Source organism: Onychomys torridus, chromosome 4 (genome assembly GCF_903995425.1).
Source record: "Onychomys torridus chromosome 4, mOncTor1.1, whole genome shotgun sequence".
NCBI classification, from domain to species: Eukaryota; Metazoa; Chordata; class Mammalia; order Rodentia; family Cricetidae; genus Onychomys; species Onychomys torridus.
In genome coordinates this window covers 47910238-47926252 of record NC_050446.1, presented here as the reverse complement: position 1 = coordinate 47926252, position 16015 = coordinate 47910238, and the positions used below count along the sequence as shown (strand labels likewise).

General features: G+C 42.0%; 1 protein-coding gene across 3 annotated transcripts in view; it reads left to right on the top strand.

The window, feature by feature from the left end:
* Mettl8 (methyltransferase like 8) overlaps nt 1-16015 on the top strand; it is a 90800-nt gene that overhangs the window by 36838 nt on the left and 37947 nt on the right. For all 3 annotated transcript variants that reach the window (XM_036186121.1, XM_036186119.1, XM_036186120.1), the window contains exon 3: nt 2423-2577. In XM_036186121.1, the coding sequence (XP_036042014.1) occupies nt 2423-2577 (155 nt within the window). The remainder of the gene's footprint in view (nt 1-2422; nt 2578-16015) is intronic.

Genomic DNA, 16015 nt, shown 5'->3' with positions numbered 1-16015 from the left:
TTGCTTATAGCCAATCTGGTTGTGTCTTTTTGCGTGTGGTCATTTACAATGAGAGAAACTTTGCCTTTGCCGTTTCTGAACAGCAGTTAGTGTCACATGATCATTGGAAGGGTGGTAGTCACATTTAGACTTGACTTTCCTGGGTGGGAAGCATAGTTTGTAACATTTTGCACTTTTGAGCATGAATTACCTGTCTTGGTGGGTGTAATCAGTTTCTGCTCTTTGGCATACAGAACATTTTATGAATATATTCAATGCGGAAAGGTCTAAAGATAGTTTTGTAGGTAGAGTTGTACTGGTGTTGTGTGGAGTGCTAGCTGTATTAAGAACAAAGACTCGTGAGGGTCAAGGCGAAACAAACCAAGAGCGAGCCAGGGCCAGCACTGGCTGCTGCTCCCTGGAGCTGGCCAGTCTCTTCTGCCTGACTACACCCCAGCAGCAGAGCCCTTGAGAATTGTTGTGAAAGTATGAGATGGTTTTGACATTCCGGAGCTCATTGTCAGCAGGGTAGATAGGGTGTTCACTGCATTGTGGTCTTACGACTAACGGCACCCCTGATCACCTTGGTGCCTGTTACACACATGTTACCTAGTGCTGTTTCTGTGGGCTGGTCACAGCAGTAGGCTGAGTGCTGTGAGGAGCAACTGGACCGCCAAACAGCAGCACACTGTACACTGAGGTGTCTTTTGAACACTTTTCCATAAAGATGTGAGAGTGACGTGCTCACCAGAATATACGTGAGATGGCATAGCCTTTAAAACTTAAATTGCTGGGCTGGAGACATGGCTCAGAGGTTAAGAGCACTGGCTGCTCTTCCAGAGGTCCTGAGTTCAATTCCCAGCACCCACATGGTGGCTCACAACCATCTGTAATGAGATTTGGTGCCCTCTTCTGGCCTGCAGGAATATGTGCAGACAAAGCACTGTATACATAATAAATAAATAAATCTTTAAAAAAATAAATTAAAAAAAAGAAAAAAGAAAAAAGAAAAAACTTAAATTGCCTGTAGTTAGAGTTTTCCTGCCTGGCCCAGTCAGGACAAATCTCTCTTACCCGCCAGTCCCACAGTCGCTCAGACCCAACCAAGAAAGCACACAGAAACTTACATTGTTTACAAACTGTATGGCTGTGGCAGGCTGCTTGTTATCTACCTTTTCTATCTTAAATTAACCCATTTCTGTTAGTCTATACTTTGCCACATGGCTTGTGGCTTACCAGTGTCTTTACATGTTGCTTTTCATGGCGGCGGCTGGCGGTGTCTCTCCCCAGCCTCTACTTCCTAGAATCCTCTTCTCTCTTGTCCCGCCTATACTTCCTGCCTGGCCACTGGCCAATCAGCATTTTATTTGTACAGAGCGATATCCACAGCAATTGCCAACTTAAATTATCAACATCAGCTCCAACTAATGAATCACCTCTTAAGCTAGAATTGAAACACACATGTTGTATGGGGAAATGTATTTGCAACAGTATTATTGACCATTCTTAAAAGTATACACATATTAACTGCTGATAGAGGAGCATGGGAGGTTTTTCTGTCATCTAGTATCTCTGTGACTTCCTTTTTCAAAAGTAGATCTGCAGCAGACCTTTTCTTTTTTGAGTTAGACATATTCCTAAATACTTAATCTGGGGGGAATTTTTAATGGTATATTTTCCTAGTTTCTTTCTCTGAGAGTACATTTTTGTGATATGTCAAGTTGTTTTTTTTTGTTTGTTTGTTTGTTTTAAATATTGGTTTTTGTATCCTGCAACTTTATTGTAGGAGTTTATTAGGCCTAAGAGTTTTCTAGGGGACTCAATAGGGCCTTTTAAGTAAAGAACCATGTTGTCTGCTAATAGGGGTAGTTTGACTTCTTTCTTTCCTGTTGTTATCTGTTGTATGCCTTTGTCTTGTGGAATTGCTACAGCTAAGACTTCAAACACTCTACCAAATCAGAGAGGGAGAGTGCTTATCCTTGTCCTGTCTCTGACTCTGGAGGAAATGCTCTCAGCTTGTCTCCATTTACCATAATGTTGGCTATAGATAGCCTTTATTACTTTGTGCATGTTCTTCTATTTCTGAAATCTCCAGAATTTTTCTCATGAACACATGTTGGAATTTGTCAAATGCCTTTTCAGCATCAAGTGAAAGAATTTTGTGGTTTCTGTCCTTAAGTTTATTTATATGCTGTATTACATTTATTGTTTTACATATGTTGAACCAAACTTGCCTTTTTGGGATGAAACCCACTTGGTCATAATGTAATCTTCTTATTGCTTCTCTAAATTTGGTTTGCAACTATTTTGTTGAGAATTTTTACATTTATGTTCGTCAAAGAAATTCATCTGTAGCTTTCTTTTTCTGTTGTGTCTTTGCTTGGTTTTGGCAAACTGTTTTAATCCTTGTTGACTAATTAGTTAACTGCTTGTCACTTTGCAGGTCCTGTTTAGGATGAATATGATTTGGAGAAATTATGTTTGTCATCTGAGGCAAGGGAAGGTACCACACAGATGCCAGAGTGGTGCCCACCCAGTGGCCCCCCTGGGGTCAAGGATTTTAACGGATCCAGCCAAAGTTTTTGAGCACAACATGTGGTGAGTTCCCCCCCCCCAACATTTATTTATTTATTTGGGAAGCACGTGCCGTAGAGTACAGATGGGGGCCAGAGGACAACTTTCGGGGGTCTTTTCTCCTCGTCTACCATGTAGGTTCTGAAGATCCAACTCGGATCAGGCTTAGCGGCGAGAACCTCCACCCACTGAACCGTATCACTGGCCCAATTTTCACTTTTAAATCTGATACTGTATATGTTTGTTAGATGTATTTTTCTTATTATGACAAAGGGAGGTTTTATTGTATGTTTTTGTTTTCTGAGTCGGAGCCCCTCTTTGTAGCCCTGGAACTCTCTGTGTAGCCCAGGCTGGCCTCAAACTCAAGAGATTCACCTGCCTCTGCCTTCTGAGCGCTTAGACTAAAGTGTGCATCACCACACTCGTTGAGGAAGGATTTCTTTTTTTTAAGTTGATAATCTAATTTAGGTTGTAGAAGTCCAAAAGCCTGTGTCACATGTTGCATTCTGAACTTCTTTGCAAATGGAACGTGGAAGTCCCCTAATACATCCTGCAGCAGCCTTGGCATCCTTGCAGGCCCCTGACCCTGCCTGGCCAGTCTACTGATGGTGCCAGGGGAACAGGCCCTTTTCTAAGTGGGACCCTCTTCTCTGTGGCCCTGGTGGTTGAACTTACCACCCTTCTGCCTCAACCTCTTTAGTAGTTTATATTATAGGCCTCAGCCACTGGGTTAGAGCTCCTGGTGCCCCACAGGCCTTCCCTCTTTACATAGTTCCCTCTTCACAGGTACTTGTCAAGTGCACATTCAGGACCCTTTGCTTCTCAGCATGACCCCGTTTCATGCTTTGAAGAATACCGTGCTATTTGGGAAGATGGGTGTTTATGAAAAGGCTAATAATTGCAACACAATGCTTCAAGTTCTAAGTGCTGAGTGTTACAGACTGCCTTATAAGAAACAGCTGGAGGGAAGGCAATGGGAGAAGAGGGGGAGGGGAAACTGTGGTCCGGATGTAAAATAAATTAATCAAATTGTAAAAAAACAAAAATAAAAACAAACCAACTTAGTAATAAGAAACTGTTTCTGTATGGATAGGAAAGGGACTATTTTTTTTTAATTGTTTTGAGAGTTTCATATATCTCAGGCAGGCCTTGGGTTTACCCTATAGCAGAGGAGGATGTGACCTTGACCCCTTGACTTTCTTGCTCCCACCTCCTAAGTGTTGGGATTACAGGGTAAGCTACCATGCCCAGCTAGGAAGATTTCTCAAATTGGGAAAACCTGAAAGTAGGATTATTTATTAGGATTATTCAGTACTTGGGGCAGTGCCTAACACAGAAGTATTTGTTGAGAGCTGAGTGTTGTGGTACAGGTCTTCAATCCCAGCATTCAGGAGGTAGAGGCAGGTGGATCTCTGAGGCAAGTGTCTAGTTAGCAAGTACCAGGCCAGCTAGAGCTATGGAATGAGACTGTTTCCACACACACACACCCACAAAGTAGTTTTTGAAATATATGGCATAGCTGGAGTAAGGGCATCCTGACTGGGTAGAAATATAAAACACAGATGAGGAATTGGGGATTTAGCTCACTGATTGAGCGTTTGCCTAGCAAGCGCAAGGCCCTGGGTTCGGTCCTCAGCTCTGGAAAAAAACAACAACAAAAACAAACCACAGATGAGGATGCATAAGGCATTTTCAGGAGATGCTAAATAAGATTGTCTACTTTTCTTTTTTTTTTTTAAGGCTCTTCCAGGAGATCAATGAATCTGACCCCCAGATTCTTATCTCCAGTAAGGTTGGAATGATGATGTAGGACAGAGTGGAGTAGGAGCAAGGTTGCCTGTGGTGCTGGATTCAGAGCTGACATTCAGGCACCACAGAGTCTCTGGGGAGGGACGACACTAGATTCTATATTTGCTGATAGTATCCTGGACAGATGAGCAGCAGGAAACAGCCAGTGGGGAAGACTGTGGAGGAAGAATAAAGAGAAACTGGCAGAATAAAGGAAATGGAAGAATTTGATTTGGGGGTTTTGAACTTAGGTCACTGATAAAAATAGGTAGACTCATAGTTTATTTTAGGAAGAAGATTATGTAGATATTTTAGATAAGCTTTGAGAAGACATTCAGCTTCAAATGTCCAAATACCATGCTGGATCACAGCCAAGAGCTGAGAAGCGACCGAAAATGCCTGGATCCAGATCCCGCTGCTGGGAAGAAGAAGATGTGTGTGACAGGGCCGAGGAATACCCGAAGAGGCTGCCAAGGGAGGTCGGCTCGCTAGTACTGCCTGCTGTACAGCTGAATTCTCTTTAGAACTGAGGGGAGCGCCTGGTCCTGACTCACATCAGGAAATAATTTCAGGACCAGTTAGTGTGAAGCAAAGTCAGTGTTTATTAGGTAAAGTGTGGGATTTATGAAGAACAAAAATAATACATGCTGGCGTAGGTATAGTGGCACACGCCTTTCATCCTAGAACTTAACAAGCAGAGGCAGCCAGGTCTCTGTGAGTATGAGGCCAGCCTGGTCTACATAGTGAGTTCTGGGACAGCCTGAGCTACATAGCGAGACTCGATCTCAAAATAAATAACATACATGTTGAGATTTAAGTGTTTTAGAGAGAGAGAGCAGGAAGAGGTTTGAAAGAATGCCCCAGTCTTAAGAAAAGGTGGGGGTTGGGGATTTAGCTCAGTGGTAGAGTGCTTGCCTAGCAAGCGCAAGGCCCTGGGTTCGGTCCTCAACTCTGGGGAAAAAAAAAAGAAAAAAAGAAAAGGTGGTTGTACAAACCCAAAGTGACAAGGTATACATACATATAACATACATACATACATACATACATACATACATACATACATACATACATTACATACACACATATGGTTTTGATGGCCGTTAGAGTTACATTGTTCAGGGGTTTTAAAGATTAAACCATCTTATTTTGTTACATTTAGTTTTTCTGCTGCTTGTTTTAAAATTATTTTTTGTTACACTTATTTATCTAAAGAACTTTTCTTTAGTAAATGAGATTTTAAGATGCTTTATGAGGTACATTGTGAAACATAGGAGGCTGGAGAGATGGGTTAGCAAAGGTGCTGTGCCAAGCCTGCGACCTGAGTTCAATTCTGGGACCCACATGGTGGAAAGAGAGAGCCGACTGTCACAATTGTCCTCTGACCTCCTCACACACACTGCGCACACACGAGAGTGCAAAACACAACTTAAAAATAACTTTGCAAACATAGTAACATTTCTAAAGGTTGAAAGCATTCTTCTTAGCCATAATCCACAGCAGATAAAGCCATATGTTTTTACTATAAATACGGTTCATAATTTTGCTTAGAAGATTTTTTTTAGGAAAGAGATTATAGGCCTTTGCAGGTGGTTTGGAAGTTCCTCTCAAGAGACCTGAGCCAGACCCCAGGGTGAGAGGCTCCTGCTCCGTCCTACAAAGTCTTTCTTTGCCCTCTTTTTCTTTTCCCTCAGGCCTAGCCCAAGGAGCAGGGTCTGTAGAGATGGAAAAGCAGTTGGGGGTCTTAGGAATGCAAGTGTTTGTTGATTAGTTCTGTATTGGTAAATCATGATAGCCACTGACCACTGTGGTTTCAGAGCACTTGACATTGGCTAGTCCAAGTTTAGATGTGCTGGAAGGCCTGGGAAGATGACTTAGTTCGTAAAGTCTACTACACAGGCCTGAGGACCTGAGTTCCATCCCCAGGATACACCTGGGAAAAACCAAACCAAACTGGACCTGGTGTCACATGCTTATAATCCCAGAGCTGAAAAGGCAGAGGCAGGCAGGTTCCTGGCTCACTGGCCAACCAGCATAGCTGAATCAATGAGCTCCAGGGGTCTCTAGCCACTGAGAGACCTTATCTCAAAAAGCAAGATGGATGACCCCTTAGGAATGACAGCTTAGTTTGTCCTTGGGCCTCCACATGTGCGTGTCCTAGAACTTACTATTAGTAGCCCAGGCTGGCCTAAAACTCACGAGCAATCTTCCTGCCTCAGCCTTCTGAGTAACAAGATTACAGATGTGAGCCATACACGTGCCTTAAAAAGAAAAAAGTTAAGTAGGAGACTTGAAATTCTATGTGTGGTTCATATTATATTTCTTTACAATTTACAAAAGACACATTCAGCCACCCTAACTGTCATTCCCAGTGTCTGATATTGTAGGCTGTGAGAGAACATGGGTGCTCTCCCAGGCAGTAAGAGCTCCAGAGGGATGCCTGGCCATTGAGCACATGGTTTGTCCTAAGTTTCCAACCATTCTCTGAGCATCTGCTCTCTTTTCCATCTGCTGCCACTGTCCATTAGCCTGGGATCCTTGCTTGCTGACTTTTACATTCTGTCTCGTCATGGACTCTTGAGAGTCCAGCAGCCTTTGGTCCTGGAGGGCTCGTGGCGTTGAGGGGCTGGAGAATTACTGTTTCTCTCAGCTCGAGCCATGGAGCCATGGTCCAGGTTGTTCTGTCTGAGAAACTCTAGGGAGCCTATCTGGAGCTAGGGTCAGCAGTCCTGGATCTAGCCCGGTGGCTAGAAGACTTTCCTTCAGTAAGAAAGCCTTATTCAAGTGACATTTTAACATGAGATTTCAATATTTAAAAGATGAAAACACAGGCATGGTGGTGCACACCCATAATCCCAGCACATGGGAAGCCAAGGCAGATGGGTTGCTGTGAGTTAAATGCCAGCCTGGGCTATATAGCAAAACCTTATCTCAAAGACACCAAGGTGAATGAGTGGATGGATGGATGTAATACTTTGAACCAAACAGAGACCTAGGACTTGTACACCTGCATGTATGCCCAAAGAGGGTATCTAATCCCATCACAGATGGATGTGAGCCACCATGTGGTTCCTGGGAATTGAACTCAGGTCCTCTGGAAGAGCTGCCAATGCTCTTAATAGCTGAACCATCTCTCCAGAATCCCTCCTCCTTTTATTTTTAAAATTCATTATTGGGATGGTAAGATGGCTCAGCAGATTAAAACACATCCCACCAAGTCTGGGAACCTGAGTTTGATTACCGAGCCCCATATATAGTAGAAGGAGAGAACTGACTTCTGCAGGCTGTCCTTCAACTGCTTTATACCACTCCACACACACACACACACACACACACACACACACACACACACACACACTCATGTACAGCGCAATAAATAAATTCGACTTTCAACATGTATTATTGTTACTGTTATTTTGGCCCTTTATGAAGCAAGATCTCACCATGTAGCACAGACTGGCTTCAAGTGCTTCAGCATCCTGAGTGCTGAATTACAGACTGATTAGCACCAACACACTCAGCTTGGTTTTGGCTTTTCAGAAGATTTATAAGTTTATCCTCTTTTTTTCTCCAAGTCCACAGTTCTATCCAAAATCTCTCATTTTCCTCCTTGTCTTCTTTAAGAATGTGTTTCTTGTTTTGACATATTTGATTTTTAAAAAGATATTTCTAGAAAAGTGCAGTTTGCTGCATGGATCATCATGTATAGACATTATATGTGCATCTAAAACAAGACTGAAAGTCGAATGGTTAGTTTTACCATGTGAGCTGTGTGCCCATGTTTCCTGTTTTTCTTTTTCTTGTTTCTATTTCTAAATGTTATTCAGACTAGCAGAATTGATTTCATGACTTCCCAGAGGGTTATAACCTTTAGTTAAGAAAACACCGAGCTAAGCCATTCTCTGGAGACTCAAGGTAAGACCTGGATGTTGCAACATGTCCTGTTACATAAATCATGGAAATAATGGACCATTTCCAGGATCAGAAGAGGTACAGATGGCAAGAGTTCTTCATTACGTAATCTTCCTTATGGAATCATTGTATTTACTCTCTGAGCCCATACCCTGTTGTAGCCTTAGATCTTTAATACAGTTAATAAATATTTCCTTTAGCAAGACATACCACAAAAGACACTCTCTAGACATGAGTGCACAGACTCAATAGTTACCTAGCTTTTAGAAACCACTTTATCTGTCCAAGGCTCAGTTTCTTCATCTGTGAGATGGAATAATAATATTGTTGGGGATCTCCAGCTAGGGGCCTCATTCCATGCTCTGGTCTCACTCTTCCCATTCTAAACCCCGCTTCTGAGAAAGCCCGCCAAAAGTCAGCCCTCCCTGGGGCTGCTCAAGACTTCACCTACAGGCTGTATAAGAAGACCTGGTAGCCATATTTGCCACATGATTCCTCTCCTGTCCTCCTGACTTAGGAGTTACTTTGCTTTTTTCATTAAACCTGGATTTGTCAATTCAGTTTGATTGGCTTATTACATCAGCAGCAGATGATATCCAATAACCAGGGATTCAAAACTTATCAAATAGTAATAACTACCTGTCAGGTATTGTAAGAATTAAATGATTATATATAATGTAAAATATCTGTATATAGTAAATAAGCAATATACCACCTAAAAATTAGCTATCTTATTAGTATTATAGTCTATGGACATTTTATATATGTTTTTGGTTATGACATTAGCCTTTAATGGCTGATCCATCTCTCCAGCCTGGTATACTTTATTTATACAACTGTTTCCATGTTCATTATTAGCCTGTATGATTTTACAGTGAACTTAGGTAGCTCTGTTTTATAGTTGAAATCCCTGTATAATGGTGCCCAGTCGCTATCTATGTCTTAGTAGTAAATTGGTGTAAAATTGGAAGATCCAGTTCCTGTCTACCAGAAGTTTATAACCAGGCTAAAACTTAATATAGTGGCTGAAGGTAGGCTTCAGAGTCCAAAAGATCTCAATTCCCATCCTATGTCCATCCCTGTCCAACAGCTTCAGAGTCTAGGAGATCTTAATTCATAGCAGGCACATATGGCTCTCCAGCTACATGAGCAGGTTCATTCATGGGACTCCTCTATTTAAGGGCGACCATTCAAGCTCAGCTTAGAGCTCACTAAAGGCATTCTTATTATCACTGTCAGGTGGAGAATTGCGATGCACACTTATGACTAAACAACACAGAGGAATGTGCACTACCATGGTGACGCCTTGTAGACCCTCAACTATATGAGCAGGTAGACTTTGGCCTGACCTTGAAGGGTGAGGAGTGTCTGGATATGTTCATATAGCTATTTCTTTCTTTCTTCCCTTCTTTTCTTTTTAAGATTTAGTTTTATTTTATGTGCATGAATGTTTGCCTTTGTATATATCTATATACTACATGTCTGATATCCATGGAGGCTAGAAGGGGATGTTGATATTCAGGAAGTGGAGTTAACAGATGTTTGTGAGTCCTCATGTAGGTGCTGGGAACTGAACTCAGGTCCTCTGGAAGAGCTACCACTGTTTCTTAACCACTGAGACATCTCACCAGCCCCCTAGACCATTTTCTGAAGCACTCAAATAGACCTGTTTAGTTAGATGAGAGGTTTTATACACTGAGCAGGATGATGAAATGAAAGAAGTATTGAGTGACTCTGGTTGAATCCTGCCTCCTAGTAAACTTGATGCCAGGATTCAATCATCAGCAACATAGGAAAGAGCAGGAAAGGAAATAGTTAGGAAAATTAATTTGGCTCTTCTTCAGATATTTAAGAGTTAACCATTGTCGGGCGGTGGTGGTGCACACCTTTAATCCCAGCACTTGGGAGGCAGAGGCAGGCAGATCTCTGTGAGTTTGAGGCCAGCCTGGTCTACAAAGTGAGTTCCAGGAAAGGCGCAAAGCTACACAAAGAAACACTGTCTTGAAAAACAAAAACAACAACAACAACAAAAAGAGTTAACCATTGTGACTCAAGGGATATACTTTATCCTGACCATTGTTTGTGTCCACATCTGTGCTCAACTTTGGACTAGAAACAGCCAAGAGGATATACTCACTGTGCTAGTCTATTTCCCGGATAAACAAGGGCCTTCCAGGTAAAGAAGATGATGTGAAAGAAAAATAAAGGATGCCTTCTTCAACAAACTCGTGAGAAGTAGTAAAAATCAAGCTGGACTATACCACCAGCAATCCACAGAGGCCATACACGCAGACGACTAGTGCTAAGGAAGTTATAAATGATCGATTCTTCTGTGACTCAGTGGCTTCTGACCCACCTACACCTCTGAGAAGCTGCCCTGGGTAGGACAGTCAACTGACAGACTATAAGACTTTTTTCCTGACAGTCAGCAGGCAATGGCAGAGGTTGGATAAATCCCTAAAAAGAAAGGCTCTTAACTTACTGAAGGGGAATTCATGGCCTCTGCAAAGACCATCCTTTTCAGGGCTCTGTGCTGAACTAAGTGGTCCAAAGCTCAGAAGATACTCCTTTAGAAATGGATCATGTCATAAGCCCTGACCAGGTAAGGAAGCATAGCACTGGACCTGCATGACCTTTAAAAACTAACAGCATGATGGCTGTTCAGATTTCAGCGTGGAGAAGGCCCAGCTGCAGCTCTCCTCATGTGTTACCCTGACAGGGGTATCTTATACCGGCTGCAGCTGCCGTGCCGTCCAAGTCACCCCCAAAGATGTCAAAGTGGGCGGTGGAGATGGACCAGAGGAAGGCTTTGCCTCCTCTGCTCAGGCTCCAGGTGTTGCCACACCTATGCCCCCCCACCCCCACAAGAGTGGAGGTGACCATTTAGGACAGGCAGTCCCGGATTGAGGTGGTACCTTCTGCATCTACCCTGATCACCAAAGCCCTCAAACAAAACAAAACAAAAACAAAAACAAAACAAAACAAAAAAACAACTACTCAGAGGCAATGAAAACAGAAAAAAAAAAAAATGTTGAGCAGAGTGGGAAAAGCACTTTTAATGAGATTGTCGGCCTTGCCTGACAGATTTTATCTAGAGAACACCCTGGAACTGTTGAAGAAATCCTAGGGATTGCCCATTCCTGGACTGCAGAGTTCAATGTTGCTGCCTCATGACTTCATGGATGACAGACATGAGGAGTGCTGCACTGGAATGCTCAGCTGCTGAACTCCGGGGGAAACCACTTCAATAAAAGATCACTTGACCAAACAAGGAAGAAAGCAGACTGCAGCCCCCAGAAGGACAGCCTGCTGCTGCTGCTCAGCGAAGTGTGCAGGTAACCCTCCCCAACCCCACTCCTCACTCCTCCTCAGACCACAGAAAGCACAGAAAAGCCTCAGTGCCTACCCTCTAAATGGAGCCTACAAGGAGAGATGAACAGGTCTTTGAAAGTAGTACAGTGGCTAGGAAATTTTACCTTCAGAAGAAGGAAAAGAAAGAGAGGGAAGAATGCAAAATGTCTGGTGAGGTACTTCACACCTTCCAGTATTTCCCTAAGGAGTCATGCATGCCTGGCCTTCCTCAGCATGACTGTTTGGAAGTTGGTCCACGTTGTTCAGTGTATCAACAGTTGTGCCTTTTTATTGATGATCTCATAATCAGAATTTTTTTTTTAAGTTTTTGAAGTTTAATAATAAAAATAAGCCAATAAAAATAAACAAAGATGTTATCACTTTACCAAAGAAGATGCCCTGACAGGAAATAAACTCATGGAAAGATGCTCAGTGTAACTAGTCATTAGAGAAATGCAAATTAGACTCACAACGAAATACAACTCCATGCTCATTAGAATAGCCAAAATTCAAAATACCAATCATCCCAAGTGTTGGTGAGGAGCCTGTGGTGGACTAGAACCTTCCACACTGCTGGTGGTTATTTGAAGTGGCACAGCCATTTTGGAAATAGCATGGCAGTTTCTTGAAAAGTTAAATGTGTACCTATTATTGATACACACACACACACACACACACACACACACACACGGCTGGAGACATGGTGCAGCGGCCAAGAGCATTTACTGCTCTCTAGAGAACCTGAGTTCAGTTCCCAGCACCATATTGAACAGCTCATAAGCATATGTAACTCCAGCCCCAAAGGATACAACACCCTCTTCTGCTTCCATAGGACATGTGGCAAACATGCATACACATGAATAAAAATCTTTAAAAAGATAGACACAACATGTATGAACTTTGAATTCCTGTAATGAGTAAAAGGCCTTATGAATGGAGAATGTGGTAGTCTCCCCTCATCCGGTTTTAGTCATGTGTGGTTAGTTGCAATTCAAACCTGTGTGCTTGGATTTTGTTCCCTGCAGTGCGGAGCACTGTTCTAGGAAACAGAAATGAGTGTGTAGAGATGTACAGTAGGTCAGTGAGTGCGTTGAGGGCGGAGTGACCTGGTGACAGGGGAGGGAGTGAGAGGGGAATTTTGCTTTGTTTTTCAGGTTGTATTTATTTGAGGCATGATCTCATTATGTAGCCCAGGCTGGCCTCAAACTCCCCCTTCTCCTACCTCATCCCCCAGTTCTAGAGCTGGTAGCCTGCACAAGTCACATTTTATATGTATAGCATTAGGTGAATTTTAATTTAAGGAAAGATTGCCTCTTGCCTATTGGCACTTCCTTATCTGCCTGGTCCATTATATATGCTTTAGTACAGATTAGAACCCCTCAACAGTTTTGGGTTTTACCCCGTCATCTTCATTAATGATTCACAGGTCAGAATCCAATATGTAATAGGATTCCCAATAAATATTTAATTAGAGAGGTCAAGACTGCTGGCTGCCTCAAGCTGGCTCCCATCCCATTGAATTTGGAGGCTTCAGTTCTTTCCATGTTATGTCTGTGAGTCGTTGAGTCCTAAGTAAGAGACTGACTTACTAATAACTGCAATCAACTGGGATATTTATATGACTGAAAAGAGCATCCGGGAGTCAGTAATATAAATTAGCATAAATAGTGGAAAAGAAGATTTAATTGAAACTAGTTCACTTATTAGCTGATATACCTGTAACAGTTGCAGCTTATCCGTTCTGGGAATCACACTCCTGAACTAATTAGCGTCTCCGAAATCATGACACTTCTTACAGTCGATGACAGCTCACAATTGTAATTGGAGGACACTTTTTTCTTACAGGTACAGAAAATAATAGCATCTTAGTTTGATGAAATAAAATAATTATAATTTCAAGTACTTAATTTGAATACTGTTTTGAGAAGTACTAGTCTTACCTGATTAATATAAAACAGGGAGAGACACATACATCAGGATTTATATACAGAATATTTGTTACCCTGTTAGAAAAGCAATAAAATCCTTTGATGCATGGATAAATGAGCAGTGGGTATAGAAAGTTGAACCAAGGAGAAATTCCTGTGAGTATTGGGGGGAAATGCCCAATAGTAAAAGAAATATCAGTTGAAACGATAAAATGCTTTTTAGACAGACACAATGTCACATCCAAAGGCAACACTCTTAAGTCTGATGACAGCATGGTCTACTAGTAAATTCCAGGTTATATACTGAGACCCTGTCTCAAAAATCAAAACAAAACAATTAAATCAGGAACAGTGTGACACATTTTTAAATACATTTAATTTGCACACAAAAGTAAGGGAAGGAAAATAAAGATCAAATGAAAAGAAATGTAAGATAGCAGTCCTGGTAATGCTGTGAATTACTAGTCTTTTTTTTTTTTTAAGATTTATTTATTTTTATGTATACAACAGTCTGTCTGCATATATGCTTGTAGGCCAGTAGAGGGCACCAGATCTCATTACAGATGGTTGTGAGCCACCATGTGGTTGCTGGGAATTGAACTCAGGACCTCTGGAAGAGCAGTGAGTGTTCTTAACCTCTGAGCCATCTCTCCAGCCCCGAACTACTAGTCTTTATTACTAATGTATTTGACAGTTTCACACATGTATGTGATGAATTCTGATCACACTCACTCCATCCTCTTACCTGCAGACCAACACTCATTAACCCTCATGTCTTTCTGCTGTGGGATGTTCTGTATGTTAAATGTGTTACTCTGATTGATTAATAAGTAAAACACTGACTGGCCAGTAGCCAGGCAGGAAGTATAGGCGGGACAAGCAGAGAAGAGAATTCTGGGAAGTGGAAGGCTGAGGCAGAGAGATGCTGCCAGCCTCCGCCATGAGTACCAACATGTAAGATACTGGTAAGCCACGAGCCACATGGCAAAGTATACATTAATAGAAATGGGTTAATTTAAGATAGAAGAAGTAGATAGCTAGAAGCCTGCCACGGCCGTACAGTTTATAAGCAATGTAAGTCTCTGTGTGTTTACTCGGTTGGGTCTGAGTGGCTGTGGGACTGGCAGGTGACAGAGATTTGTCCTGACTGTGGGCCAGGCAGGACTGGAGATATCTTTCAGTTGTTCTCTTTGTTTTGTGACCCACTGGGTTTAAGCAGGGCCTTCTTCCTGAGCATAGGTGTGGAGCTGTCCACTCGAGCATGGGTTAGTCACTAGTGACTACAGTACCGAAGACAATGACTTCTTCTCCCCGGGTAGCCACTGTTCCCAAGAGCGGGAAAGGGCCCCTGTGACCTTCCCAGCCATATGCCTTTGACTAGGTTTACACACTAACAGGTATGAATTCCCTCCTATGAAGGAATCTCAAATCTAATCAAAAGAAGTTGGTTCCCTCGTAACACTCATACCACTATTGTGCCAGTGAGCACGTCTTGCCTGATAGGTTGGTATTGTAGCGTTCATCACCTGCAGCTAACTAAGATGGTTGATGAATTTTCTCCCTCAGCTACCTACATGATAGCCTCTTCTGGTTCTATGTAATCTACCGGGCAAGGAGGAACTTCCAGTTCAGTTCAGCTCAATTCCTCTTTGTCTTGCTGCCAAGGTGGGTGCTGACTTCAGCCATAGATTGAATATGTAGGTCTGGAGAGAAGTCAAGACCCCTGGCAATAGCCTGTGTTGTTTTGGGGGTTGCTGAGGCCTCCTGACCAACTCAGAGAGAATATCTCACACCTGCATGGGGTTTTTATTTGATCATCCATGGCTTCTGGATTGTCATTATTCAGCTATGCAGGACACCTCCAAATGCTCTATTTATACAGAGAACATATGTGTGGTGAATATATATGCTTATAGGTAGTAGGCTCCATGTGACTTCTTTGCACATCCTTAGTTTTATAAATCACAATTTTGTTTAGTTATCTTTTCTTCTTTTGTCTCTCTGCTCCTTTTTTCTATCTTGATCTGAATAAATTTAATATGTTGTAGTCTATCCCCTCTACTGACTCTTTATTTTTTGCATACTTTTGGAGGTTATTCCAGGCCAATAGTTTGAAACACTTTGGTCACAAGACCCCCTTATATTCTTAAGTTGCAGAGGACCATAAAGACATATTATTTATGTGAATTATGTCTGTTGATATTTTTCATAGTAGAAATTAAAAGGGACATTAAAATGTTTGTTCAAGCTAGGGATGCATACCTTTAATTACAGAACTTAGGAGGCAGAGGCAAGTGGATCTCTGTGAGTCTAGCCTGGTCTACATAGTAAGTTCCAGGCTAGCCAAAGCTACATAAGACTCTGTCTTAAAAACTAAAAACCAACTCCCCCAAATATATATGTGTGTATGTTTCTGTATATATTATATGTGTGTTCATGTATATATGTGTTTGTTCATTTCAAAACAATAATGAAACCATTACATA